Source organism: Cavia porcellus, unplaced genomic scaffold (genome assembly GCF_034190915.1).
Source record: "Cavia porcellus strain 051 isolate PalLab524CR breed Dunkin Hartley unplaced genomic scaffold, mCavPor4.1 scaffold_27, whole genome shotgun sequence".
Taxonomy (NCBI): domain Eukaryota; kingdom Metazoa; phylum Chordata; class Mammalia; order Rodentia; family Caviidae; genus Cavia; species Cavia porcellus.
In genome coordinates this window covers 2,431,788-2,457,836 of record NW_026947510.1, presented here as the reverse complement: position 1 = coordinate 2,457,836, position 26,049 = coordinate 2,431,788, and the positions used below count along the sequence as shown (strand labels likewise).

The 26,049-nt window shown below is 49.9% G+C and overlaps 1 protein-coding gene and 1 long non-coding RNA gene across 2 annotated transcripts in view; one reads left to right on the top strand and one right to left on the bottom strand.

The window, feature by feature from the left end:
• Nucleotides 1-530: 530 nt before the first annotated feature.
• Ccnd2 (cyclin D2) lies at nucleotides 531-26,049 on the bottom strand. Its single transcript, XM_003463266.4, has 5 exons — nucleotides 25,582-26,049; nucleotides 23,698-23,913; nucleotides 21,116-21,275; nucleotides 13,788-13,936; nucleotides 531-5,750 (listed from the first exon to the last, which is right to left on the bottom strand). The coding sequence occupies exons 1-5, from the start codon at nucleotides 25,771-25,773 to the stop codon at nucleotides 5,601-5,603; spliced, it is 867 nt and encodes a 288-aa protein (XP_003463314.1). The 5' UTR covers nucleotides 25,774-26,049; the 3' UTR covers nucleotides 531-5,600.
• Nucleotides 24,425-26,049, top strand: part of LOC111755054 (uncharacterized) — an 84,909-nt gene continuing 83,284 nt past the window's right edge. The window contains exon 1 of the long non-coding RNA XR_002789643.2: nucleotides 24,425-24,836. This is a non-coding gene — a long non-coding RNA (uncharacterized LOC111755054). The remainder of the gene's footprint in view (nucleotides 24,837-26,049) is intronic.

Here is a 26,049-nt window from a genome sequence, read left to right as displayed (position 1 = left end):
GCAGTCATGGGCCGGCTCTTACCTGAAGGATGTAGAGAATCAAGAATCAGATGGGCAGGGGGTCCCCAGAGACTGCCTGGAACCAGGACAAAGGCATTCTGGGCTTTGCCCACCTCAAACAGGAAATGCTGGCTCACAGCACTGGCAGTATCAGGGGCTATGGTCACCGGAGCCTGGGTCACAGCATGTGTGACTTACCTTATGGAATAGACTTAGCTTTCTGGTTTATAATCTGATTGCCTATATAGCCCCAAACAGGGAAAACATTTACAATTACTTCTGTTATTTTCCGGTCTTTTTCCTTTTTTGGTACCAGGAATCAAACTCAGGGCCTCGTGCTTGCTGGGCACGTACTGCACCCCTGAGCCACACCCCTGGCCCAGCAATCACTTCTAGAAGAACATGGACATTGATCGTCTTGAAGGTTAGGGTGCCTGTTTTATACCACACCCGTCACTGCCAAGACGTGACAAAGCTATGTTCCACTCTGAGCACTGCGGTCTTCAAATAAGTCAACAATGGCAGAGAAGTTAGGTCAAGGTGAGTTTATTGTCCAAATAGCATAACCTAATTGCATTCAACACCATTTTCAAATCCACCTTCAAATCCACCTCCACACTAGTCAGAAGAACAGGTTATTACTTTTTAAAATGGCGTGACACTGACCAGATAAAACCCCTTCACAGGCAGCCAATACAACATTTTTTCCATACTTCCTAAAAACCTCTTTTGCTCACACTGATCATGCTACTTAAGCACTTTCTAGCATCCCGACCAAATAAACACCCACACCTCTTATAGAGTACACTGTGAGAGAATAACATTGACTCGATATGGCATCACACTTGTTTTAAAGCAAATTAAAAGAAGAAGAAAAAAAAAGAATCCAAGACAAGAAACTCTAACTGAGAGAGATAGAGAGATCTGAGGTACGTGACACAAGGGTAATGAACATAATGGAAAAAATCCAATGGCCTGGTGATTGGCTGGGGATGTTTGAGTTGGCCAGCAGGATGAACTAAAACCAATTAAAAATGAAAGAGAAACTTTTTCTTTTCCAAGGACAGGCATCTGTCAAAATGCAATGGACACTGTAATGGCTACAGTCAGTAAGGCACTTTATTCCCCAGAGGAGGCTGCAGAGGATTGGAGGCTGCAGCTACAGTGCGCATGTACGCATTTGCTGATGGCTTCTTGAAACCTGAGCCAAGAACAGGGTCTGATAGCCCAGCCATGTTTAAAAAAGCAGAGATGCACAGAGACAGGAGATCAGTCCTGGCTGAAGCTACCTGATGTGAGGAAGCATTAAGCATCTTCTCAGGTCTTGCTACGCTATTGCGCACTGACGGAGCACTGTCCCTTCAGCTCTCAGAAGCTGCTCTGCACCTCCACCAACAGAAACCGCACTCTGTCTACAGCTCTGGGAGGTTTGCTGGCTTCCGGGAACTTCACTGTCTTGGCATTGATTTCCCTTTTAAAGCTATTCCCCAGGTTGGACTGTCTCAAAGATAAACAGAGAGGAATCCTTTTGGCTTCAAAGTCAACTGGCTTACTCAGACTTCTTCCTCCTTCCTCCCTCCAATTCCCACACTATCAATATTGCCTTCTTGAACTAGAAAATCAGTATTTACAGGACATAAGGTGCAAGTGTCTTTTCCCAGCCCTGTCCCCAACAGTCCGTGGAGAGGAAAATCTCCTGTCCTCTGAGAAAGTCCTCCAATTTTCATCTGTCAGTCCCATGGCCCCCCCAGGACCCTCTGCAAGGGGGCCAGACGGCAGGACAGCCGCCCAGCTCCTGCTGAGGAGTTGCCCATCCTGCCAGCAGTACCCTAACTGGACTGATCAGAGGCAGAAGAGAGAGCACACAGACCAAAGGTCCCCTCATTCCATTCAGTGGGCTTCTGGGCAGGTGAACCTAAAAAAAAGCAGCCTCACAAACCCACTCAAGGGGTGGCCAAAGGAACTGCCCCTCGGGTCCTCCTGCACGCTTCCTGGCTTTTCTGAACCTGTAAGGAATTTTCTTACGCTTAGCATATATTTTTGGCATACTAGGTTTTCTCTCCCCGAGGGTTTGGTCAAAACAGGAGAAGAATCAAAATTTGGCAGGCAAAGGGAACAACTCAGCCCCCACTGATGGAGAAAAACAAATGGAGGAAATAAAGACGAGACAACAAAACAGAAAAAGACCAGAATAAAAGTAGAATTCCCTCTAGTGGAAAGTAGGAAGGGGAAAGGGGCCAAAGGAGGAAGAAGAGAGAGAGAAAGAGAGAGGGAGAGAGAGAGAGAGCAAGCTCAAATCCATGGGGAGAACTGAGACCCTCTGGGATAAAAACTCCTACAAAAGAGGCCAAGCTCCAGGGAGATCAGTCATTCTGGGGATGCAGGCTCCCTTCTTCTGTACAAGCAGGGAGCAGGGAACAAAGCCAGGTAACCCCACATCCACAGTCAAACTACACTCCAAGGACAAAAAAGAGGAACAGCTAGATGGGTCCAGGACATATGGCCTTCAGGAACAGTGGACAGGGACCTGCTGGCTTATTTGTTAAGGTTCTTGCGTTCACTGCTTCTGTTTAAGCTCAAGGGTTGGCCACTGTTCAGAAATATGCACCCCATTTTCTCAATGGGCTTCCCGTGTCCCCTGAGGACTCTGGTTTGGGCCTTCCTGGTACAGTAGGGCTCCCTAGGGACATGAAAGGTGTCTTGTGCCATGAGGATTCCGGATAGAACACTGGCTGACCACCAGCTGCTCACCTTTCCTCTCCCAAACTTTCAGATTCGCCACCTAATGCCCCACCGGAAACACCTTCGCGTTTCAGGGTTACACTCACTCAGAAGTCCTGAGCACCCCCACTCTCCCTTCAGAGACCGGCTCATGTGCAACTGCGTCCTTTCATAGGAGCACTCCTCACCTGCCCTCAACCTCCATCCTGTACTCATCTGACCCCTCTCAGCTGTCCTTCCTGTCCTGCCCCATCTGTGTGGCACCCTTCCACGCCACCCCGCAGGGGACCTGATGGGAGAATCAACACCAGGAATGCTGCAGACTAATCAGCGTGCAGCTTCAGGAAGCCTTGGAGATGATCCTACCCTGAGGTGTCTGTTAGGGAAGGGCGCAGATAGAGAAGAACCCGGAGACTGGAGATGAAGGGGCCTTAATGCAATAGAAAGCTCTGGCCCGGCAGGGTGAGGACGGTGCTCCCTCTATCGGGAGCCTGCGGGGACTCTTCCCGGCAGCCTCCTGGGGACTCGTGCCCCCGTGGGACTCACGGCTTCCAGACCCACTACGTGGGTGTCTGTGGGAACGTCTACCGTGTGTGCACGTGTGTGTATGTGTGTGTAAGGGAGGGAGGCACCCTTGGTTCAATGCATTTTTTCCATCATGATGAGGATACCGGAGTGAACCTGTGAACCTGGTGACCTTCATGACTGAAAGGGTCCCTGGGTGTGAGACCCCGGGGACAAACGCCCCTGCTACCACAGGAGGGGGTGTCCAGCCGCCCCTCCTGTGCCCTGCTCCTCCCGCCGGTGGGTTCCTAAGGAGAATCTGTAAGCTTGTGAGGTATCATGAAAACAAAACTGTGAATCACTGTCCTCTGTAGTATTGATTTTGTCCAGTAAACCTGAGGTAAAGAGTACTCTGTCTTTGAAGAATGTGATCAGAGGAAAAAAACAAAAACAGAAAAACCAAAAAGCAAAAAAAATTAAAGAAAAACCATGAATACGCTACTAGAAGAAAACAAACTATGGAAGGGCTTTTCCAGTACAAAGAACTCATATCTTAACCATCTACTTCAGAACTTGAATTTAAGCGGTAAAATAATATATTATAAAAAATGTTTATAAAATAGCAGCACACTCTGTGAACATTACAGCTAGGTACTGTTAATGTGAATAAGGATGAACGATCTTAGCTTCTTAGCAGCGCAAAAAATAATAATAATAAACTGAACAAAATAAAATGAAAGATAAGAGACCCTTAGATGTTTCTCCATCTTCAACCCTCACACTATGAAACAAGGCAGAATCTGCGTATAAAATACTCTTCAAAGTAGCACTGTTCTGATTTTTCTTTTACTTAAAAAAAAGCAAATATTTTAACAAATAGCTTCATTACCTGTCAATTACCATTGTGCAAAAAAAAAAAAAAAAAAAAAAAAAAATCAGAAAACAAACCCAAGTTGTGGCTCCAACCTCTAACTGAATGCCTCTAAGAAGTGGAGAGAAAAAGGAAATTCAAGTACGCTGAATACAACTTTGTAATAAAATTAACAAAAAAACAGAAAAGGGGACAAAGTGCCACACCCTGATGTTTAGCCATCTTGTCTCTGCACCAGCAATAACTTTTCTTTCCATGTCCAAAGGAGAAGGCTACAGACGGGAATTCAGATCCTTCTATGCTGTAACAATGGTAACAGAGCTGTTTGGAGGTGTTTCCGAGGAATGTCGTGACCGCAGTGTCAGCGGCAAGGACCATCTCCTGAGCCCAGGTAGGGTAACAGAGCTCTCTGTACCAAAGGATGTCAGATTCCGGAAGTGAACAAAACCAGACTCGGGGCAGGAAGCAAAAGGGCAAATTGAAGAGGGAAGGAGTATTCAGCGTGATTTGCATAAACCATCCCATCTACCCCTTGGGAACAATTCTTCAAAGTGCTTTTTCGAATGGAATGGTTTATAACAATGCTAAGTTGTGGACCACACATGCCAATCAGCACCAAAAAAACCACAAATTTTTTCCTAATCAAGGATTCCAGGGTCACCTCACCCTCTGACAGAAGAGAAGATTCCATTCCGGGTCCCACCCTAGGTTTCTGTCTGCCTCCATTTCAGATGAGTTTTGGCCACGGCCCATAGCTAAGTTTCTCCACTAGCTAACAATACAGCGGTGTCTGCAATGAACGTTTGTAAGAAGGAAGTCGCCAAACATGAAGCCTGGGAGCCAATCGCCTGTGGCCCACTGGCAAAATGCAACATCTTTTAGGTAGCAGCTGCTGTGGATAGCACAAATACAAATGCAGAAACCCACCAACACTCCTGCTTTGTAACACACAGCTTGGCAGGAAGGTGTTTCCGCATGCAAATGGTTCAGTCATGTGGACAGATTGTTTGTACCCCCTCCCCACCATGTCCCTCCTTGTTTCTAATTCCTTCTTGAGTTCATTGCTTTGCAATCTAATCTTGCCATACATGGCACATACAGTTTCTTGCAATTATTCTAAAAGGGGCCTATGTGCTAGTTCAACATCATCAACAGAGTTTCCTCTAATTTGTTCCCATATTGCAGGTGTACATATCTTCTAGCTACTCTGCAGATTTTCTCATAAGCATTTTACTATTACTTTTACACAGTCAAACAGTAACTTTGAGTATACAAGGGATTCCCTTATGTTGTACTTTGAATAGGCACCAAATGCTTTTAATTATATGGTTTTCATAGGACCTTTTTCTCTCACTTCTAAAAGATCTTTAAATATGATCTAGGTGAGGGCAAAAAAAATTTTTTTTTTAAAGTTTCATCCTAAAACACAAAAGAACAAAACACAACCAGAAAAGGCGAGAGCAGATGGTGACCGTGCCTCTTCTGCAGGGCCCGCAGGGCGTCCTCACAGGTCGATGTCCCGCACGTCTGTGGGCGTGGTGGCTTGGTCCAGTTCGTCCTCTGACTTGGATCCGTCACGCTGCTCCTGACGGAACTGCTGCAGGCTGTTGAGCAGCACAGCCTCGATCTGCTCCTGGCAGGCTTTGAGACAATCCTAGAGGAAGGAGTGGGATCCAGACAAGAGCTGTGAGTGAGACGCAGTGGACACAGAGCACTTCATGAAGACGACAGATTTATTTCATTGCACAATTCTGCTCACTTTCCAGCAGAACTAAAGGACTGCTGGTCTCAAAGTGCCACAGCAAGTGGGGTGCATGGGCGCACCGCATGACCAGCTGCAGGGAGCAGGATGGAGTCACGTGTCTCACCCATCCCAAACTCTCCTGGTCACAAAGCACATCTTAGCAGGAGCCCACAGTGCCTTACTCTGAGAACTGGGCCAAGTGATGGTCTGCCTCAGGACAGGCAGCGCCTGCTCACACAGGAACACCCACATGCATTCTGCATAGGGTGATGGCAGGGAAAGGGGAGGCCCAGCAGCTGCCTCACCAAGAGCCAACTGGTCCAGAGATCAGGTAGGACGGGAAAATTGGACTGAATCATCTGTGTACGTGTTTAGCATCAACAAAATCCTGAACTTTTTGCTTAATTCTCATACAAACACAATACAGAATGTTTATGAAATTCTGGACCCTTGAGCTTGTCCAATTTGGGAATAAGCAGGAATTTGCAGTGTTGCTTTTATTAGTCTATATTTGGTAGGGAAAATCCACAGTGCATCTGCCTTGAGCAGAAGCTGTTATTATCTGGATGACATGGAATGCAGTGTCAAGCCATGGCTGTCACCAGAAGGGACTGTGGCTCCCGGGAGGAGCCTGCTCCTGGCAGGTACTGCCCCACCTCTCCTCGGTGCGCTGCTTCCTGCATCCTCCCCGAACCTTACACAGATGGAGAACGTGGGGAACCCCATCTCTCTGTACCCCTCCAGTTTATTTCCCCTATGCCCACCACCTGAGGGTTGCCATTCTGCCAAGTGCAAAAGTACTATCTTTATTTTCCAAAGACCTAAAATAAAGTTGAAGTTAACTAAGAAAGAATCCAAGTTTCCAGACCTGCCCCCCAGTTCATTTTCCTTTTCCATCTCTCATCTATCCACATTTCAAACTACAGCTTTTCATGAAATTTAAGATGAAGAACACGACAGACTGAGGGCTAAAGGTAGAGATGCAATTCCACCTGAAACATTAGAACAACAGCATGGCCAGGAAGTGTGGGGTGCACCTGAGATCCCAGCACTAGGAAGGCTGAGGCATGACAATTGCTGTGAGTACAAGGCCAGGTTGGGCTACATAGTGAGACTCTGTCTCAAAGAAAACAAAAAACAAAAAAACACAAACAAAAGAACAATGGGGAAGAGGGCGGTGTGTGCTGCCTATCCACTGTAGCATGCAGGAGCTAAACTCTTGACTTTCATTTCTCTATATGGAAAACAAAGAAGACAAAATGCTCCAAGATGAAGAGGAGCTGAGATAATATATGATCAATCAGTGATTATCATTTATCACCTAATAATGAAAGCGGCCCTCCTCCAGTAGCTGACTGTGGTACTGGACCACAAGGGCCACTCTCGCAGCTCAAACTGTCTGACCAGGGTATGGACCAGCGTTTACTCAGGGTGGGCAGTGGGGGATGTGGGTCTGACAGGGGAGGAGCAGTAACCATGCATGCACTTGTTTCCAACTGGACACTACTCTGACCAAGTCCCTTGATAGGAGTGCTACACCCTGTAGTCCCTTCTCCTGAGGATTAGAGCCATAAATTTAAGGTGACACATGCAGGAGGGGCATGCAGACCTCAGGTCCAGACGGGAACACAGGCACAGGACGTTCCACACAGGTTGCGGGAGAAGTCAGGCTACATAGAGAACACATCCTTTCTCCTTCCCTCAGTCCTGTTTCAACCCAACCATCCCTGATCCTTGACCTTTGATCCCTCCTCTTAAAGAGAAAAAGGAGGACTAAAGCAGTTACCCCAGAAAAGGACTTCAACCACAGTCTCTGCTGCCTTTTAGTTCCCCGTTGGGATAGGACAGGCTGCTAACCATGTCTGGGCTCCCCAGCCAATCCTTCAGGTCTCACATCCACCCCTACTTGGTAATCGTCAGCTTGGCTTTTTTCCCCTTCACTGGTGGCTAGGGATAGAACAATACGCCAGGCAATACTAAACCACTGAGTTACTTGTCTGCTCTTCTTTGTCTTCTCCTCCTCCTTTTTTTTTTCTTTTGAAATTTTATTCTGAGAAAGGATTTTATTCCAGACTGACTTGGAACTTTCAACCTTTCTGCCTCAGCCTCCTGAAGAGCTAGGATTGCCACGTTTGGCTGTCAGGTTGGCTTTCAGCTATATGAATCTTTCAGTCTCAGCCCAGTGAGATGAAAACCTTCTTCAGAGCTTGTCTTGTGTGAATGGTTGAATACTCTACTTTCTGCAGGTGGAGCAAGTGGCACCCCTCCCTGGAGATGCACACAGGCCGCGTCACTTAACCCTGCAGAACCTTCCTATCTCCTGGAGGCATGTGGATTTCGGGGAGCAGTGGGAAATGAAAGGCGAGAAGGCTGCAGGGACACTACCTGCCACCTGATCTAATGCCCCCAAACTCTTGTCTTACTCACCAATCTGAGATACAAGAAGATGTGGGCCTGGAGCAGGGGCAGCTGTTACCCCTTTCTCCAACCCATCTACACTCTTGCTGCTGGGAGACTACACGGAGGCGGGGGTGGAGTCAAGAGTACCCCCAAGGGGCAGAACCACCAGATGACATACTGTTCCTAACCACAGAATCCAGAGAACTGGGAGGCCCAAGAGGCCCACTGGGTCACATGGGCAAATATCCTCGTTTTCCAGCAGGGAGTCGAAGCCCAGAGAGCCAACGTGGCTTGTCTCTTCCTTGTGATGTGGAAATAAACCTGAGCCTGGCTTAGTAAGGCTCTGCCCCAGGTGGGCCAAGTGGCAGGCACTTAGAATCCCAGCCCTGGGGGAGGCTGAGGCATGAGGATCACTGTGAGTTCGAGATTAGCCTTCACTACAAAGTGAGATCCTGTCTCAAAACAATCAGAAACAAACAAAGGCAAAACCAAAAAAAGACAGAGGTTAAACCATGAAATAAGACTGGATTCCAATTCTGGAGCTTTCTCCTTGTGCACCTCTGCCTTTCCCCGGGTATAGGAAGGAACTACAAGCCAGAGTGTCTCTGAGACAGAGCTGAAGTGACCAGAGGGAGAAAAGGACAGTGCCCCCGAGGCTAAGATGCTTGGGATGTGAGGGCCAACAGCCACAGGATCGCAGCCTGGCGACAGGCTCCTATCACACCAGACCTTGTGCTAAGATGCTCCAAATTAAGCTGATTAAAAGGAAAGCCATAATGCTCGTCTGTCAGCCAGACAGGTGGCACTCCACAGCGCTGGGGGTCGGGCAGCCCTCCAACGCCAGGACTCGGCCCTCTCCCGCCCCTCTCTCTCAGCCTCCCAGCCCCTGCCCAGCCCCCAGCCCCCAGCCCAAGCCCTAACAGGGTGTTTGTGATCCAGCTCGATCAAGGGACCCGACTTCCTCTGCTAGCTGGCTCAGGCCCCATGCCCTGCACCCTCCTCTGCCTCCATGAATGGGCCGGCGGAACTCCTACCATGATCCTAGTGTAACTGCATCAGACATTGTCACCACACACGCACAGCACTCAACAGGGGCACAAAGGGCTGAATGAGCCCCAAGCCCTGGCCAACTCAGACAGAGACAACTTAGGAAACTATCTCATTCTTCCTTTCTTCGAAGGCTGTTTGGCTGGGTTCCCTGCATACCAAATGAGGCAGCTCAGGCAGGCAGCAGGAAAGGAGGCGCTGTTCTAGTCCACCTCCGCACCTCCAGTTCCCTCTTTGCCTTTTCCTGACCACAGGCCTGGAAGTCCTCAGGCAGTCACAGCAGGTCTGTTCAGTTTGCACCGGGCTTCTGGCTAACAGGGAGACGGACAGGGGACCTGAACAGTTTGTGGTCCAAGGGGAGCCTTCTTCCACCACCTGGCTATCTGACAGTCAGGATCCTGAAATGCCAGGCTGACCCTGAGAAAAGCACATCTGGAATCTTCTCTGAGCCATGCTTAAGAATGTGACCAAGAGTTCTGATGCAACTGAGATAGAAAAAGCTCAATATAACGACGAGATGACCTGGAGTCCACACCTCTTCAGCTAAACATCTTCCAATAAACTCGCATGTTCTCAATTCTACTCTTAAGTCGTGAAAGTGTCATTAAATACAAGATAAAGTCAGGCAACACACGGAGGACCCCAACATCAATTCTGTCAAATACACATATTATAGCTACCGGCAGAGCTTCCAGGACACAGATGAGTGGGAGCACACTTGAAACCCGCCTGCCTCCCCTTTGTCCTCCACTGCTTCCTTCCTCCTCTCCCGCTCCAGCACTGCTCCCAGGAACTGTGCTGGGCACTGATGAAAGCTGGGCTCATTCAAGGGTCCTATAGACAAGTGAGCAGTGAGGTAAACGTTGGCATGGGGCATGAGTGCAGTGCAGAGGGACGGAAGGGGAACCCCGGTTCTGCGGGGGCTGGGCCAGTCGGTCTTGCTCTGATTTACCCTTAGCAACGGAAGCCTCTGTAGAAGTCCCCCGAAGCCAGCCTATCCGGCTGCTGTCTGTTTTTAGCAACTGTTAGGACTGGAAGGGAAAGCACTTAAAATACGCCACCCTCTGAGACTCTTCTTCCCTGAAACACTATCAGCCTGCTCACTCAGCTTTCTCCCTGGAATGGAACTTTCCAGTTCACTTTGGTCACCAGATGGAGTAGCAAGGCCCACTTTTTCAGCGTCCCGTGGTCCCTCCTGTCCCAGCTAACTGCAGATGGCCAGTGAGCAGGAGCAACTTGTGTGGCTGTCTCAGACGGACTGCAGGGAGCCTCTCTCCAGTGTCATCGTGGCTACCCAGAGTGCGGGTGAGCACAAGTAGGAAGACACAGGCACTGGCGAGGTGTGGGTGTGGGGACAATCCTGCAGTCCACCCAGCTCTTTTGGTTCCTGGTAAAAGGACTAGGGGTAAAACTGGCCTGGGATCTGTGTATTCTTGAGCTCTCTAGTGAGAACTCAACAGAAACAGGTACTTTGTACTCTGAGGATATTGTATACACACACACACACACACACACACACACACACACACACACACACAGTATGTATGTGCATAAATAACTGAAACAAAATATGTAACATAAATTTTACCATTTTCACCGTTTTCCACTGGCATTCAATGCATCCACATGGTTGTCGCCACCGGAATTCTTCCTCTCCAGAACTTCTCATCGTCCCAAACAGAACCCCAGTACCCTGTAAACACTAACTCTCCATCTCTCCTCTGTCAAATCCGGGTCACTTCCTCCCACTTCCCATCCCTCTGCACCCAACTACTCCAGCTGGGTGCCACATGCAGTTTTTAATCTGTTGTGCTTGGCTTACTTTGCTTAGTGTTCACACTTCCCCAGGCTCAGGCACACTGAAGCATGTATCAGAATTTCCTGTTTTTGAAGGCTGAATATTCTCCTACGTGCACATTCATACCACATTTTGTTTCTCCGTCCCAAACTGTACTCTGCTAAGAGACTTGATTTTTATATTAGGCTTCAGGAGTTCCTTCGTTTGAATGGATGGAGTACTCATTTATCTATGATCTGAACTTGCAGGGATTTTGGCATACACTCCTTGATTCTCGGTATAATCAGTAAGCTTGTTGAGGCAAGAGCCTCATGGTCCATTTTCCATGTCCCACCTTTCACCTGCACCCAACTTTCAAGGTGGTGCCTATGGACCATGCCTTGAGCATCTCTCTACCTCATAATGCACCAGTGTGCAACAACTTGGTTTTCAGAGTCTGCTCAGAAGTCAAGGGAGAGCAAGCATTCGAGACGTCATGTTTTGATTTGAGAAATAGTAAGCGCAGCTCAGGAAGCAAAATTTCCCTCCCTCCAAATGCAAGTGTGTTCTCAGCCCCAGCCACCATGCTCTGTGCTGGACCTCAGCGTTGCGGACAGCACAGCTGACAGGCGGGAGATGCAGCCCTAAGAGGCTGCATAGCCTGGATCAGTTCAAACTCTCTCACTAAAAACATTTCTGGGGAGCATGTGTAAGTCTCTGGGGGAGCAGAGCTGGCTTGGAACCATTCAAATGTTTATCTAAACAAGGGGTATGAATTTCGTAGTCTATTAACTCTATGTATGCTTGGTTTTTAATATTCAAATGTCTAGTCCCTGCTCCCACTGTGAGAATAAGGCCTGGTCATGGATTTCTGCTTAAGAAGCAAGGCAGAGGCCCCTTAAAAATGAAATACCTTAGTCCAGTATGCTGGTGCACCCCTGTAATCACAGAACTGGGAAGGCTGAAGCAAGAGGACTACCTCGAGTTCAAGATCAGCCTGAGTTACACAGTGAGACCCTGTCTCAAAAGAAAAGAAAAAAGAAAAAGATACCAACCCAATTTCTGTGATTGCTAAGCAATAAACTGGATTGAGAATAAGCTTGAATGGATTTGCAACACAGTATCCATAAAGAGTAGACAGTCCCTCCAGTATGAGATGGCAGGATGACAGACAGGTTGTCAGTCATGAAAACAAAGACAATGACAGTCCAAGTAAAGGGGACAGAGATAGAAAGTGATCTGGGAGAAGGCTGGGGTGATCAGCCAGAAGGAGCAGGTCTATAAATATCTCAAAGAGGTGATGTTGCCTGGAGGTCAACCCTTGTCAGGGCCATTTGTGTCTCCAGGGGCTGAGGAAGGGCCTGTCTTCAGTTGGCTGGGAATCCTACTTATAAGGCAGTCTTAGTAGGAGACACTGAGAAAAGGAAATGGACCTTGCTATAAATGTTCAGCTCTGTCCATGATGTTTCTCTGGAGGATTAGAAAAGCAGGATTAGAAAATTCTTCATGAATGCGCTGGAAGAGCCCTTTGCAGTCTGTATTTTGGAGGCCTGAACGAAAAAGCCAATCTAAAAACTACTTTAGAGAAGGAGCCAGGATTTCTTCCATCAGGCCCTGCAACACCTGTCATTCCTTCTAAGCAGGCAGCAAGTGCCAAGGAAACTATAGGTGGGTGGGCAAGGCAGCCAGCAAGCCACAGCCTAGGGCTCTGAGGTTTAACCTTCTGCTCCACAGCCCCTGGGAGGTGGCAGCCCCAGCATGCATATCACGTGATCCCAACTCAATAAATCCCCACACAGGGCACTCTAAATTCCCCTGGAACATCCGGAGGGTGTCATCTCCAAGTTCCCCTGCATTCCTGAGCCTCTCCGTGGTGACGCCCAAGTGCTACAGAGTTACCACCCCTCTCCGGCTGCCTTTCAAGCAAAGGCCTTTTCCAAACAAAAAGATTCTGGGAGCTGCAGTAGAAGAGCACGAAGTTTCCAGGCTGGAGTCAAGAGCTTAGAGGCTGGAGGCCCAGCTCTGCCCCTGCCTGTGGTCCCTCAGGAAGCTTCTTGCTGCCCTCTGAGCCACCTCTGGGGACCGAGGGGCACAGACACTGTCCAAATGAGAAATCAGGGCTTCCCTACACTCTGATCTGTTTCAAAAGCTTTTTGCTAAAGAGCTTCAAATTCTGGCATCACAAGCAACTACCTCTGGGCTGCCCAGAGAATGGAAAAAGTCGATAGCTAATAATAGTGTCTTGAATTTCCACAGCACTTTATCTTTTCAGAATTCTTTTTAACCCACTACAAGGAGGAACAGGGAAGTGAGGCAGGAGGGAGACTGACTCCTGGGGGACTCCTGGTGCCAGCCTTCCACTCCCTCTGTGCCTGCTGCCCCCAGCAAGCAAAACCCAGGCTCTCCACTGAGAAGTCAGACAGAAATGGAAATAAAGCAGGATTTGGGGTCCCCCAGGGAACCCACACTAGAGGGTAATCAGTGGACAACCCCTGCCCCACCTGTCTCAGTTTGCTGAGCTCTGGCCTATACTTCATGGTGTAGTACTTTGATAGGAGCTTCATCTCTGAATTCTGGACTACTTTAAGTGTGGATTTTAGAAAACAGACACTTGAAAAAAAACGCCCCCCAAACCTTTAATCCATCATAATCAAACCAGTTGTCGCTTTCCAGGAGCTGAGAAGAGACACCTGGTGGTAACCAGGAAGGTGGCGGCCACCTACCACATCTGTGTTGGTGATCTTGGCCAACAGCTCAGTCAGGGCATCACAGGTGAGGGAGCTCACTTCCTCGTCCTGCTGGAGCCCACAGATGGCTGCTCCCACGCTTCCAGTTGCGATCATTGATGGCGGATACATGGCGAACTTAAAGTCTGCAAGAAACAAGAGGAGGTGGTCAGGGGACAGAGGGAGGGCATGTGGCTCTCAGAGCCTGATGGCCTGCAGATCCCGAGCAGGAGGAAGGCAATTGGATGGTTGCAGGAGTGGCCCTGACCCCTGCATCACATACATGACAAGATTTTTATCTGTGGGTCATACTAAGGCTGGTCAGGATTTTAACCAAGAGACTGAGGCAGGGATGAAAGAGCTTATCTAAATACCCACAATGAATCACAGATGGCTCAAGGTTCCCGGTCCTCTGTGTCTCACAGTCACATGTAAAGGACTATCCTCACCCCAGCAGGGACAGCAAGGCCAGGGCGATGGAACAGAGGAGAGTAAGTCTGGGCTGTCTGGGAGGGTCCCATGGCCTGCAGGTGGGGGACTCAGGCAAAGTTCTATAAGGAATGATAGCACTGATGTGATCTTGCTGTAGTCTCTGGACTGGCACCCAACAGTGTTTTATAAACAATGAAGTCAGTGCAGCGAGGGCAGCACCAACCAAGGCAAGGGCAGTGGCGAGGTTTCATACCATTCTCCACCCTGATAAGGACCCTCTGGTCTTACAACCCAGGACAGAGAAGAGCCGCTGCATCTTACCTAAACGCCTCTACTCTCAGCTCAATCACCAACATGCAAGGCACCTCTTACATTCCACCCCGTTTCACTCGTGCACTGATTGCACAAGTGGTGATGGGAAACTACACTGAATGTCTCAGTTTCAAGAGTTTATTATATCAAAAGACACATTGCCATTAATCCCCCTCAGAAAGCTCCCCTTCCCTTTGAGCACACTTATTTCTGGCATTCTTGCCACTTTCTGAAGGAGTCCGGAATCTTCTTCCGTGAGTGCCTCTACGAGGTGGGAGCAAAGATACAATGCATGCTGCTGCCAAACACCAGTCAGCAGGAAGGCAGTTCAGAGTCACACGATGGCGTGGCCTCATCCACCTTATTATCCAGTTCTGACTCCATGTGGCTTCTAGCTCTTTCCCCAAAGTCAAAATGACAATGAAAGGTAAACATCTGGATTCAGGAGATTAAGGACAGATTAAAGACAGTGGAACTGAAAACACTCAAAAAGGATACCTCCAGGGCTGCTTCAGAAAGTGGTAAGGACAATGGAATAAATGTTCAAAGTGATGGGGTGTATTTTGAGGGGGAATAATGGTAATACGTCTTTCACAGTGATACATTTTAAAGATGTAAACAGTCACTGTATTTTCAATCATGTCCTGTGTAAAGTTCATTACCATAATAGTGTGGACAGGAAGCCTGGGGCTGAGAGTCTAAACTGTTCCCCCTGTTGCCAACCATTTAGAGAGGTCGCAGCTTCCTCTCTCATGACCTGGGGGAGTTCTGAAGTGCAGTTAATCTTCCCATAGGGTATCTCTAGTGCAGGGGACTCCAATGAATTTGTTGGATGCAGAAATGAAGATGCATGCATGGGGGAGATGAGACATACTCCGATTTATTTATAGCAAAAATACTAGGCTGAATCCACACAATCTAGTTCACTGTAGTAGTTCCACTTCTTTCTATACAATGTCCTCTTACAAAAACATGCACTACTGAAATCCTCTCCACCACCATTGTCCTGATTCTGGAGACAGAATTCATGGATGCTCTATTACTGAGCTGCACCTCCCTGTCTTTTTTTTAATTTTGAGATAGAGCCCCACTAAATTGTCCAGATTAGCACAGAACTTGCAATCCTCCCACTTTGGCCTCTCAAATAGCTGGGATTACAGGCATGACCACCATGCCAGCTATCAAAGTACTTTCAGGAGGAGGCTGCCATCCAGCGTTAAGTCTGCAGTATCTTAGAAACTCCACGGGTCCCTGAACCATTCGCACTCTTCCCCTCCCAGCTCAGCTGAATCCCAGGAACACCAAGAGGCCTGGCTGTCTGTCCCTCCTTGGCTTCTCTTCCTCTACCATTTGCCCCTTCCACCTGGAGGGCCGGGTTTTATGGTGCTGCACCCAACACCTACCTGCTGTCTGCCAGTCCTGTCTGTGCTGCCCCCATCCCGCTCAGTACAACTGAGCGAGGCCCCCCGCTCCTACTCTGCCGTAGGCCTCTTGCACACGGGTCACAGGAGTGCACTTCTCTGCTCAGTAACCTTCCCCTGTGACATTCATGGTGCGATGCAGCCAGCCCTTGGCCTTGGGCCCTCAGACATCCTGGGCAAGTGCATCTGACAGAGAAGGGTAAAAAAGCGTCACTAGCTCTTCCATTCCTGGGCCAGAAGCCTCTGCCCAGGAACCTCTGTCAGTCTATGATGGAGAAACTAAGTCCTGTGCTGCGGATGGAGCCAACAGGCATCGGTGGGGCTGCCCAGATTTCCCCGGCACAAGACAGACACAAGGCCTCAGCACATGAAAGTGTACGAATGTCCTACGAAAGCACGGAGGGGCATCAACCCAGGGACAGTGTCTCATAATGTGTCTTTATGATGTATTCCCTTATTTCAGACTGATGGATTATTTCCCAAAAGATGAACAATAACACTGCGTTCCAGTGAAAACAGCAGTTTCTTAAATCGGAGGCACCAACTCGTTAGACAGACAATGTAGCCGAGGTATATGCTACAGGGGAATTCCTAAAAGCACTGTTCACACCTGCATATGCCTTGGGGTACCTGTTGTTCTGAGATGAACTAAAACAGCCCACAGAATTGCAAAGCCTGGTTCTTGGCAAGCAGTGAATGTCACCCTCAGGACTGCTCACTCTTCTTACTGTTGGAACTCCCTGCAGGGCTTGAAGGGCAGGCCCCAGCGCTGCAGAAATCCAGTGTCCTCGGGACGGGACGGGGACCAGGGTGAAGCCCGAGTATCCTTGAGGCGTATGCAGATGCATGGGGAGCAAGTCTGGCATGCTGAGGGCAGGGAGGTATACGGGCTCTGTGCTTCCTGGAGCATCTTTCACTACCTACTTATGGTGTTGTCCCAGAAATGACTTCTTAAGAGTCCCCCAAGCCTCCTGCTGTTTTGTCAGTAATGGGAGAAATGGAGGTTGCACAGTGAGTAGAAGCTCACACAAGGAAGGACAGACAGACACTGGTGGTGACCACAGAGTTTAGTCACATCCAGAAGTCACATGGTGCCACAGGCAGCTGGTAATGGCAGAGGTGGCAGAGTACTAGGACAAAAGGAACCTGAGATCTCTGCTTTCAAGCATCTATTTTTGCAGGTGAAGTGAAAGTGAAAGTTAAGTGACCTGTGTCATGTCACTCTCTATAAGAGCGGGACCTCAGGCTAAAATAGACTTTTGTACTCACACAGAGCACTGTGTAATTTATAGAGGTTGAGGAGATCACAGCCCCCCCCCCCACACACACACACACGCCGCACACACTAAGGAATACAAGGTGTTCTTTCAGATCGGAAGTGGAGAAGTCCTAAGGGAAGAGCTCAGCCCTGGCCATGGCAATGCAGGCTGTGTGACCTTGATGTGTTATTCAGCTTCTCCAAGATGCCCAAGGATCCCCAGAGCTCAAATGGAGCTCCCTGATCTCAGCAAGGACCATGGGGAGCTTCACATCTGTCAGCTTGGTATCTGCACTGCTTGGTGAGATTTTTAGGCTTCTACAGAGTTAAGACCACACACATCACGGACCTGCACAGTGAGTTCAGTGATGATGTCTGGCTCTGGCTGGGAGGCCTTGCTCCCGTCCACCACCTTGTTCCCACAGTAGAGGAGATCCAGGAGATCCAGGTGGCTCTCCTGCTCTGTCCTTTCTTCCTCCAGCCTGCAGTCATGTGGAAGTTCAAGGGCCAGAACCAGGGTGCTCAATGGCTGACCAATGATGCCATTTGGCATGCACACTCATTTACCACCGCCCCAAACACCCTGTCTTTTTGGGGCTAGGGCAGGCCAAGGCCACAGTAACACAACCCCTAATGACAGTTTAACCCCAAAGGCTCTGTCAGGAGGAGGTTGGGAGGCAGAGATTAGAGGAAGGTCTTTATTCATCTCACCATCACAAGAGAAGTGACACGGTCAGTGCTACTACCCCTACACTACTGTCCCTGTGGGTGAGTGCTTAAAGAAGACTGAAGAGACCAGAGACCTTCTGTCACCCCTGGGGCTCTGACTTCAGGGTAGGAAAGTTTGAGGGCCACTCTGATGTGTGTAACACAGCCAGGCAGCACACTTCACAGTAGCTCCCAGTTTAAAGAGGTGCCCAGCAGGGATAGACCTCCTCCCCTGCTCCAAGTTCAAACTTAAGGTCATGGGCACCTTTTGTACACTAATGGGCATTATGTGCTGAGCGTCATACCAAGGGTGAGGGACCTCTTGAAGCTGAGTGCAATCCTGGACACCTCAGACGGCTCTCTCTTCTCAGCTGCTGTCCAGGGAGCTAAAGTTTTGCTTTCTTACTACTAAAGCCTCTAGGAGGGAACTGCAACAACAGGAGTTGTGGCTGGAAGACCCTCACCTCCAAGCCAACCTCCATAGTCCAGCATGGGCCAGGAGAGGGACAGCAGGCAGCTTAAGGCCATCTCTCCCCCAGAAGCCATCTTAGGGCCACTTCTCTCCCTGCTACCATCTCACCCCAGCGTCCAACTAAGGGAGCCTGACAAGGGCCCCCTTTCCACAGCCACTCTGCTCTCCCCTTTCACACACATCGCTCTCTGCATGCTGCAAAACCTCTGCCAGCTCTTTCACAACCAGTTTTTCCCATAAAACAGCCCCACAGCCCAAGGGCTGGCTACCTACCATCTCTCCCAGACTCCCCCATCCTGCACCCCGCTCTGGGCCTCTGAAGGCCTGGCTACAGAGCCTCCAGAGACATCCGTATGAGGGACAGAGGCAGGAGGAAATGATCTCCTCCTATCACCAATCTCGGATCACCCTGCACCTGCTCTGACCAGACACAGCCCTGGGCACTCACCATTTCAACAGATCTGGCCCAGTGACGTGGAAGTTTGCCTTAATGGGAGAAGCATCCTCCAAGATAAGCAGCCCTTGGTGTTTATAGACTGTCCTCAGACTGTCAGGGACTCCAGGCAGAAAGGACTCTATTGGCTTGGTCATTTGCACAATCCCAAATGCAAATAGGGGACAAAATGCCCTGGAAGACTGGCCAGTCCCTTTCCCTCAGCTCTGAGGAGTGTGAACCTCACAGTCAAGACTTGGCACCTGCTCAGATGGGACTGGAGATGCAGTTTCTCCTACCCTTGCCTATCCCTTAGCCACAGCTAGCTCAAGGCCCCCAAAAGGCAGCCTTCATGACAGCTCCGCCTCCCTTTGGACCTCTGTCCTCAGTCTCTGAATCTCAGGCTCCCAATCCTGGCCCCAGAGTTGGCAGCCACCCCAAGGATCTGGGCAAAAAGGCCAAGAAAGGGGGATGGGATCCTAAATTCACAAAATGGGCCTCTGCCCTATACAGAATTTGGGGAGTCTTTTTGTGCCTGGGTAATTCCACCCAGCACCCTCTGACATCAGAGAAGAGGGAAGGGCAAGCAGACCCCAAAAGATCTGTCAGTCAAGAGACAAGGCCAAAGCAGAACATTGGCCATCAACAGCTGGGCAATGAGGGAGTCCAGGGTCAGGGGTTAGCTGTCCTAGGGCTAGAGAGAAAGGATTGGCTGACCCCCTCCCCCATTGCTAGGCCTGGGAGGCAAAGTGACAGGTCAACAAGGGACTGACCTCTCAGGCCCTGGCCAGACTGCAGAAGGGAAGGAAGCACAGAATGACTGAGTGTCAAAAGCAGCAATGGCCAGTGGGCCTCGTAGGCTCTGTCCCTGCAGCCACAGAGGGCTGCTGACTCCACAAAAGAACACCAGCAAGTGTGCACCATGAGGCCCACGGGCAAGACTAAAGAAGGCCCACAAAAGGAGACCTGGCCTTTGCACCCGAAGGAGGAAGCTGGGAATCCTACACTTGAGTCAGCAAACAAATGTGGAGCCCACAGCCCTGCTGGTGAAGGCAAGTCCTAGAAGCCACCTTAGTTGGAGAGGTTAAAAATCAGAGACAGTGGCTTTTTCACAGTATCATGGATCTTCTCCTACACATCTGACTTACAAAGCCCTTGTATGTACATCCTTTCTGATTTTGATTTTCAGAACCATTCAGCTAAGGTAGAATGACTTGTAACAGGTATGTTTTGCAAACGAAGTTCAAGAGGTCACCCAGTGGTAAGTAACAAAGCCTGACCTTCTGACTGTAAACAAATAGCATATACACTATTGCACATCATGTAATTTCCTATACATACTTAGGAACAACATGTAACAAGGTATTAGAGTTAACCCCTCTTCCCCCTACAGGATTCAACAATCCCTGGCCAATATGAACTTTAATCACCCCAAGTGGTCTTCCCAGATGTCTACTTTTTACCTTCCTGACTGTGAGAATATGAACTCCTGACACCTCTGTTCTGGGTCATTAAGTTCCAGGGGTCTCCCACGCTGGCCATTACCAAGAAAAAAATAGTAAACTGGCCAAGGTTCGCTTTAGTGAGATGCTGTCAAAACACACTGCTTTAGTTAATTAGGAAAATGCAAAGTGTAAGGGTAATAACTGCGTATCAACCGAGGGATCTCCATGGTGGTGACCGTTCCTAACAAGGAAAACCTACCGGCAACTGCTGTGTTAAAGGCTGAAGCTGAAACGGACATGTGGCTGTTGGCAGGGACATAAATGCAAGGATGACACTGGAACCCCAAGCTCGGAGAGCAAATCCTTGCCGGGAGCTACCAGGTCCCCACTCCCATCCAGCAAGGGCGCAGAGGCAATAAACACCCTATAGGAAACAGACGCCTTTCTGCTCCCTTTCCATTTATCAGAGAAGCGAGATATTTCTCTTGTGTTGTTCTTTCAGTCTGTATTTGCCCCACCCCCTACATTTCCTCTTGGGCTTATCTCCAAGCTATCTTTTTCCTTAAAAGATTAAAGATTTATACACAATCAGTGAGCAGTATATATAATCTTCAAAGAGCACTTTAGACATCGTAAAGAACATTTTAACAGGCACTAATTTTTTTCCCCTTACCACACCTGTCCCCATAAACCATTTATGGGGTTAGCAGAGCAAAAGAATATACTAGCTCTGATAAAGTTTAAGAACAAACAACCTAGGAATGAAACCTCAGACTCTAGATTACTTGGGACTGCCCTGAATACTGCCTCCCTCTGGGAACCCCAGCTCCGCGCCTGCTCTCACCCGTGGCGCACAAAGCGATGAAAGTCTGCGCATGCTTGCGGATCAGGGACAGCTTCTCCCTCTGCTGGGGCAGCTTGCGAAGGATGTGTTCGATGAAGTCGTGAGGGGTGACTGCAGCCAGGTTCCACTTCAACTTGCCCAGCACCACCAGCTCCCACTCCTGGTGAGGGAGACAGGAAGAGGACAGAAGGGTATAAAACCTACAGCTGACTGGGGACATGGCCCCTGGGGCCCATGCCAGCTTTAACGACACTCATTAAATGGGGCTGCTAATTCCAAGGTGGATTCATTTGTCACTGTGCCCCAAACGTTTTGAAGTTCTTGATGCTCTTCTTACGCTGTGAACGTCAGGCTCCCCTGAAAACACTGGGAGTCCAGGTGGCTATTGCCAAGATCCTCACTTCTTTTTACTTCTTTTTCTCTCTAGCTTGGCCAAGCCCACCCCACCCTAAATTCCATGAACTGCTGCAGCCTGCCCACCCAGAAAGTTGAACCTACAATGAGATATAGCCAAGGTCACTGCGGCCCTTTGTAGCTATGTATTGTATATGTCTCTGTCACTGATTAATGACCTTTTTAATCGTCATGGAAAAGTGATACACATTGATAAAGTGGAAAATAAGTTTCCTTGGCCCAACTCCTTGGCAACCAATTAGTTGGCTTTTACTTGATGCCGAAAAGGTGCCGTTTTTCTCTCTGCTGTTAGAACTTTCCACTTGACACGTCACGCAGAAATCTTGGAGATGTGACACTCAGCACTTTCTCCTCAGCGTTTCACAGACCTCCGTCATCATGACTAAGGCCGAGATGGTCATCTGCAACCACATTTTGCAGATGGAAGTGACTTGGAACAAGGTGGGTAATGCTTGTGTGAGGTCACAGAAGCCCCCAGCTAAACCTTGGGACAACACAACATTGTCTTGTGTGGGCCTCTCCTAGCAGCTGAGCTAGTGATAAATCTTCTCTCCTTGAGAGATATATGGGAAATTGTGCTCAAAGGGAAAGAGGTCCATGTATAATCGGAGTGACAATATGCTTATCAATTGTGTCTTCAGAAGAGACGCTGAGAGCACCACACCAGCACACCCTGCTTTGATTCACCCTAAGAAGCCTGATCTCTTCCATTACAAAGTCTGGGACTGATGCTGAACCTCAGCAGCAACTGGCTATGTGGCAAGGGGCAATGTCCTTTCCCTGGCCAGGGGTATAGCAGGAGGATGCGTCCAGGTCATTTACACCAACCTGGGATAAAGAGACGAGAGACGAAAAAGGCATGTTTCTTTGGAGCAGTATATATGAGCCTGGGTGGTGCTGGAAGTTGAATGTCTTGAGTACCTCTAGTCTACTGTCCCTACCAAGCACTATGAACCAACTAGATTATTTTTTCTTCTCTTTAGCGAGAAAAATACACTGGTTCCTGGTTCTGGTCACTTTTTTTTCTGAGCGAGCTTTTAAATCTGCCCAGGCTTTTTGCAGAGGGTTGGAGTAAAAACTTAAAGTCTAAGCACCCATGCTGCACCATTATTAAAGGAAGCAGATCTTCCAGAAGAAAGCACCTTTCTGGGCCTCCTGGGCCAAACCAGAAGCAGCCGAAATCTGGCAGTGGTTCAAAGGTGAAGTCATTCATGCCCCTCTCTACATTCTGGGCGATTCCTCCCCCAGCCTTGCGCATGTCTGCCACTAGATGGCAGCACAGACCCAGAAAGAAGGCGCCTCACAAAGAGCTCAGTTCAAGAAGCCAGTCCCAGCCCTATGCACTTTCTGCAGGCCCAGGCCCTGGCCCAGCTGTAAGAGAGGCTCAGGGCAGTGGGGAGGAGGAGAGGTTTTCAAAGGATTGCAGACAAAGGTGTGCAAACCACGGAAGGTGGCCTGGGGGCTGCTCTACCACCCCAGGCCTGTGGGACTAAGGCCATCTTATGGGCAAACCTGCAAGGGAAAAAGTTAGATGGTAGTATGTGTGTGTGTGTGGGTGGGGGGAGTGAACTCAGGCAGAAAACTAGAACCAAGGCAGGACTCCTCACCAACAGAGAGATCAAGCCTCCTACAGCTAAAACCCTAGGCCTCTGGTTCTTTCAATAAAAGGCTAAATTTTGACTTTTTTCAACGGTTCATGTACCTCTATTTAGTGATCAACTACTATGTGTTGGTATCTCAAGACTTTATTGATTTATAAAGACGATGCTACCTTTGACCTCTAAGGTGCTTAGGAGACACACAACTTATTCCTATCTGGAGAACACAATCCTCTTAGGAGAAGTCAGACTACTTTCTCAGAGTTCAGTTTTGAAATTTTGGATACTAAAATAGTATCCCTTTTAATTAAAATGCTCCATGTGGATCCCTGCACATGCATGCATCATGCATGCAATGAATGTGGCCACCACAAACTTCAGGAAGAGCTTATTCATGGACGTAAGCCTGAGTGCTTTGCTCACTGGTTGGCACATAGTAGGAACTTAAATAGTAGTTCTTGTCTGTCCTGGGGCATGTCTGTTGTCAGTGTGCAAATCGGGGGCGCTGAGGTGAATTGGGTTTGGGAAATTGGGCTGGGAGGGGAATGGAGGGGAAGGGGCTGTCTTTACCAGCAGCTCCTGGGGCTTGATGGAGTTGTCGGTGTAAATGCACAGCTTCTCCGCGGTCAGGGGGATGGTCTCTTTGAGCTTGGAAGCTAGAAACATGCAGACAGCACCCAGGAGCTGCAGGTGAGTCTTCGGGGTAGGGACCCCGGCTAAGAAGCGGTCCAGGTAATTCATGGCCAAAGGGAAGACTTCCTCCTCACACTTCTGTTCCTCGCAGACCTACAAGGAGAGTGGAAAAGGGCCCGGGCCGAGTGAAAACAGCATCTAAAAAGTAGAAACTGGATGAAAAGCGCAATCTACGGAGACAAAAAGCACAGTCCATGGGGAAGGAGTAGAGAGTGAAATATAACAAAAGATGAGAAAACTGGGGTGCACCGAGCAACTGGTCCGTGCTTCAGTAGTCCACGGGGCCCAAGAGGGGAGCAACTGTGGGCCCCGACCTCAAGCAGGCAGAGCGCGGCGCCCCGAAGCTCGGCCGCGCCGCTCCCTCCTTGGCGCACTCTAACTCACTCACTCTCTTTTTTGGATTTCGTCATCTTTTCAAAAAATCAATAAAAATATTCTGGACGCTCGGGGGGTCTACTTCTTGGGCTCATCCGGACCCCCAGACCCTCCTCTATCATTCCCGACAATTGGAAAAATTGCCTGGGGGGGTCCCCGCGGCCCAGGGGCCTCTGTTGGGGGGTGGGAGGGGAGAGCAAGGCAGAGAGGGGGAGGGAGGAGAGGAGGAAGAGCGCTGCGGCCGCGGACGCCGCGGAGCAGGGGGGACGCTTTCAAAAAATAATTAAAAATCAAGGAAATATCCCAGCAGAACCCTTTTGGCGTGAAAACCCCAAGAAGGATCTCGACTCCTTGCAACGGAGGTTTCAGGGGCCGGGAAGGTCTGTATCTTGGCCCCTGGGGCTTCGGATCCCGGGGGAAGCCCGGAGGTTGAAGCCGCTCTGGAGTGTCCGGCCGCGGCCCACACGGGAGCAAGGGCGCGCGGGGTCGGCCAGGGGCGAGGCGGGAGCGAGGGTCCCCGGGAGCTCGTGGGGGCTCCCATTTCCCAATTGGGGTGCCCTGACTTTCCCCGTGCACACACCTCCTCCCCCCCTTCCTACCCCACCCAGATCTGCGCACCGAGGAAGCTCGAAGGCCAAACTGTAAGTAACCTTGGCGACTTGGGGGCTGGGGGAAAGGGCACCTTTAGAAGTGGGGGGACTGGGAGAGAGGGGTGCGGGGGGAGCGGGGGAAGACTTCCAGCCTTTCCAACTGGAGTTTGCAAAGCAACATGGCGAAACCACGGCAGGTCCTGAGCTGTGTCTACGTGGGCACTCAGTTCGCTCGACAAAGATCGGGAGCAGGGTACAGAGTGCTTCTTTAGGGTTCCACTAAAACACACGCTTCTTCAAGGCGACTTCCGGGGCTCTTGCATTCCCCGTTTCTTTCCTCCTCCCTCTTCCCTCCCCCTCCCCTCTGAAATGCCAACGCGGAGTCGCGACCACACGCGGGGACCAGAGGCCACGACGCCTTTGCTCTAGCCTTTTGGGGGGGCTGCCTTTTTACTCGGGGGTCCCAATTTTCACGTTCCTTTCCCCTTCTTCGCTCTATGGAAAACAGTCGCGGCTCCGCAAAAGGCAGGTCGCGAAGGGGGTAAGAAGACGAGCAAGCCACTCGCGGGCACACGCGCGCATGATGCTCCCCACCCCCGCTCCAGGACAGCCTTGTGGCTCCCAGATTTTCCTCCCCCCCCATGAAGCGAAACTCGGCCACGCGTCCCGCCACCCAAAGGGCGCAGGATCACTTCGCACGCGGGGCCAGGAAGCGGGCGCGGGGGGTGCCCAGCCGCCGTGTCAGGGTCCCTGCGTGGGAGCCGGGACTCCCAGGGAGTGTCACCTGCACACCTACCTCCAGCATCCAGGTGGCCACCATCCTGCGCATGTAGGGCTGGATATCCTTCTGCACACACTTGAAGTAGGAGCACTGCGGAAGGTAGCGCTCCTCGATGGTGAGCAGATTCTGCAGGACGCGGTCGTCCAGCAGGTTGCGGTCCGGCACGGCCCTGCGCACAGGGTCCACCTCGCAGCACAATAGCTCCATGACCAGTCGGGAGACTAAAGGCGCCCCGGCGTGCTCCGGGCTGCAAAAGTTTTACTTTATTATTTTTTTCGGAGGGGGAGGGGAAAGGTTCCCCCTACCTCCTTCCTTTAGCTAAATCGGGAGTTTGAGGGGATAAGGCAGGGCAGAGAGAGGAGCTGGAGGAGAAGAGCCGAGGGGCTGGGTGGTGGGCGAGCCTGGCCCGCACCGGTCCTCCCTTCAAAGTCGCCTCGCGCTCCCCAGCCGCTCTTCTCTGCTCTGAGGCTGTGACGCAAGCTG

Coding starts and splice junctions, on each gene's coding strand:
- Ccnd2 (XM_003463266.4), bottom strand. CDS start 25,773: ATGGAGCTATTGTGCTGCGAGGTGGACCCTGTGCGCAGGGCCGTGCCG. Junction 21,276..23,697: donor TCAAGCCCCAGGAGCTGCTG/GTAAAGACAGCC, acceptor CTCCCTCACCAG/GAGTGGGAGCTGGTGGTGCT. Junction 5,751..13,787: donor AGATCACCAACACAGATGTG/GTAGGTGGCCGC, acceptor TCCTTCCTCTAG/GATTGTCTCAAAGCCTGCCA.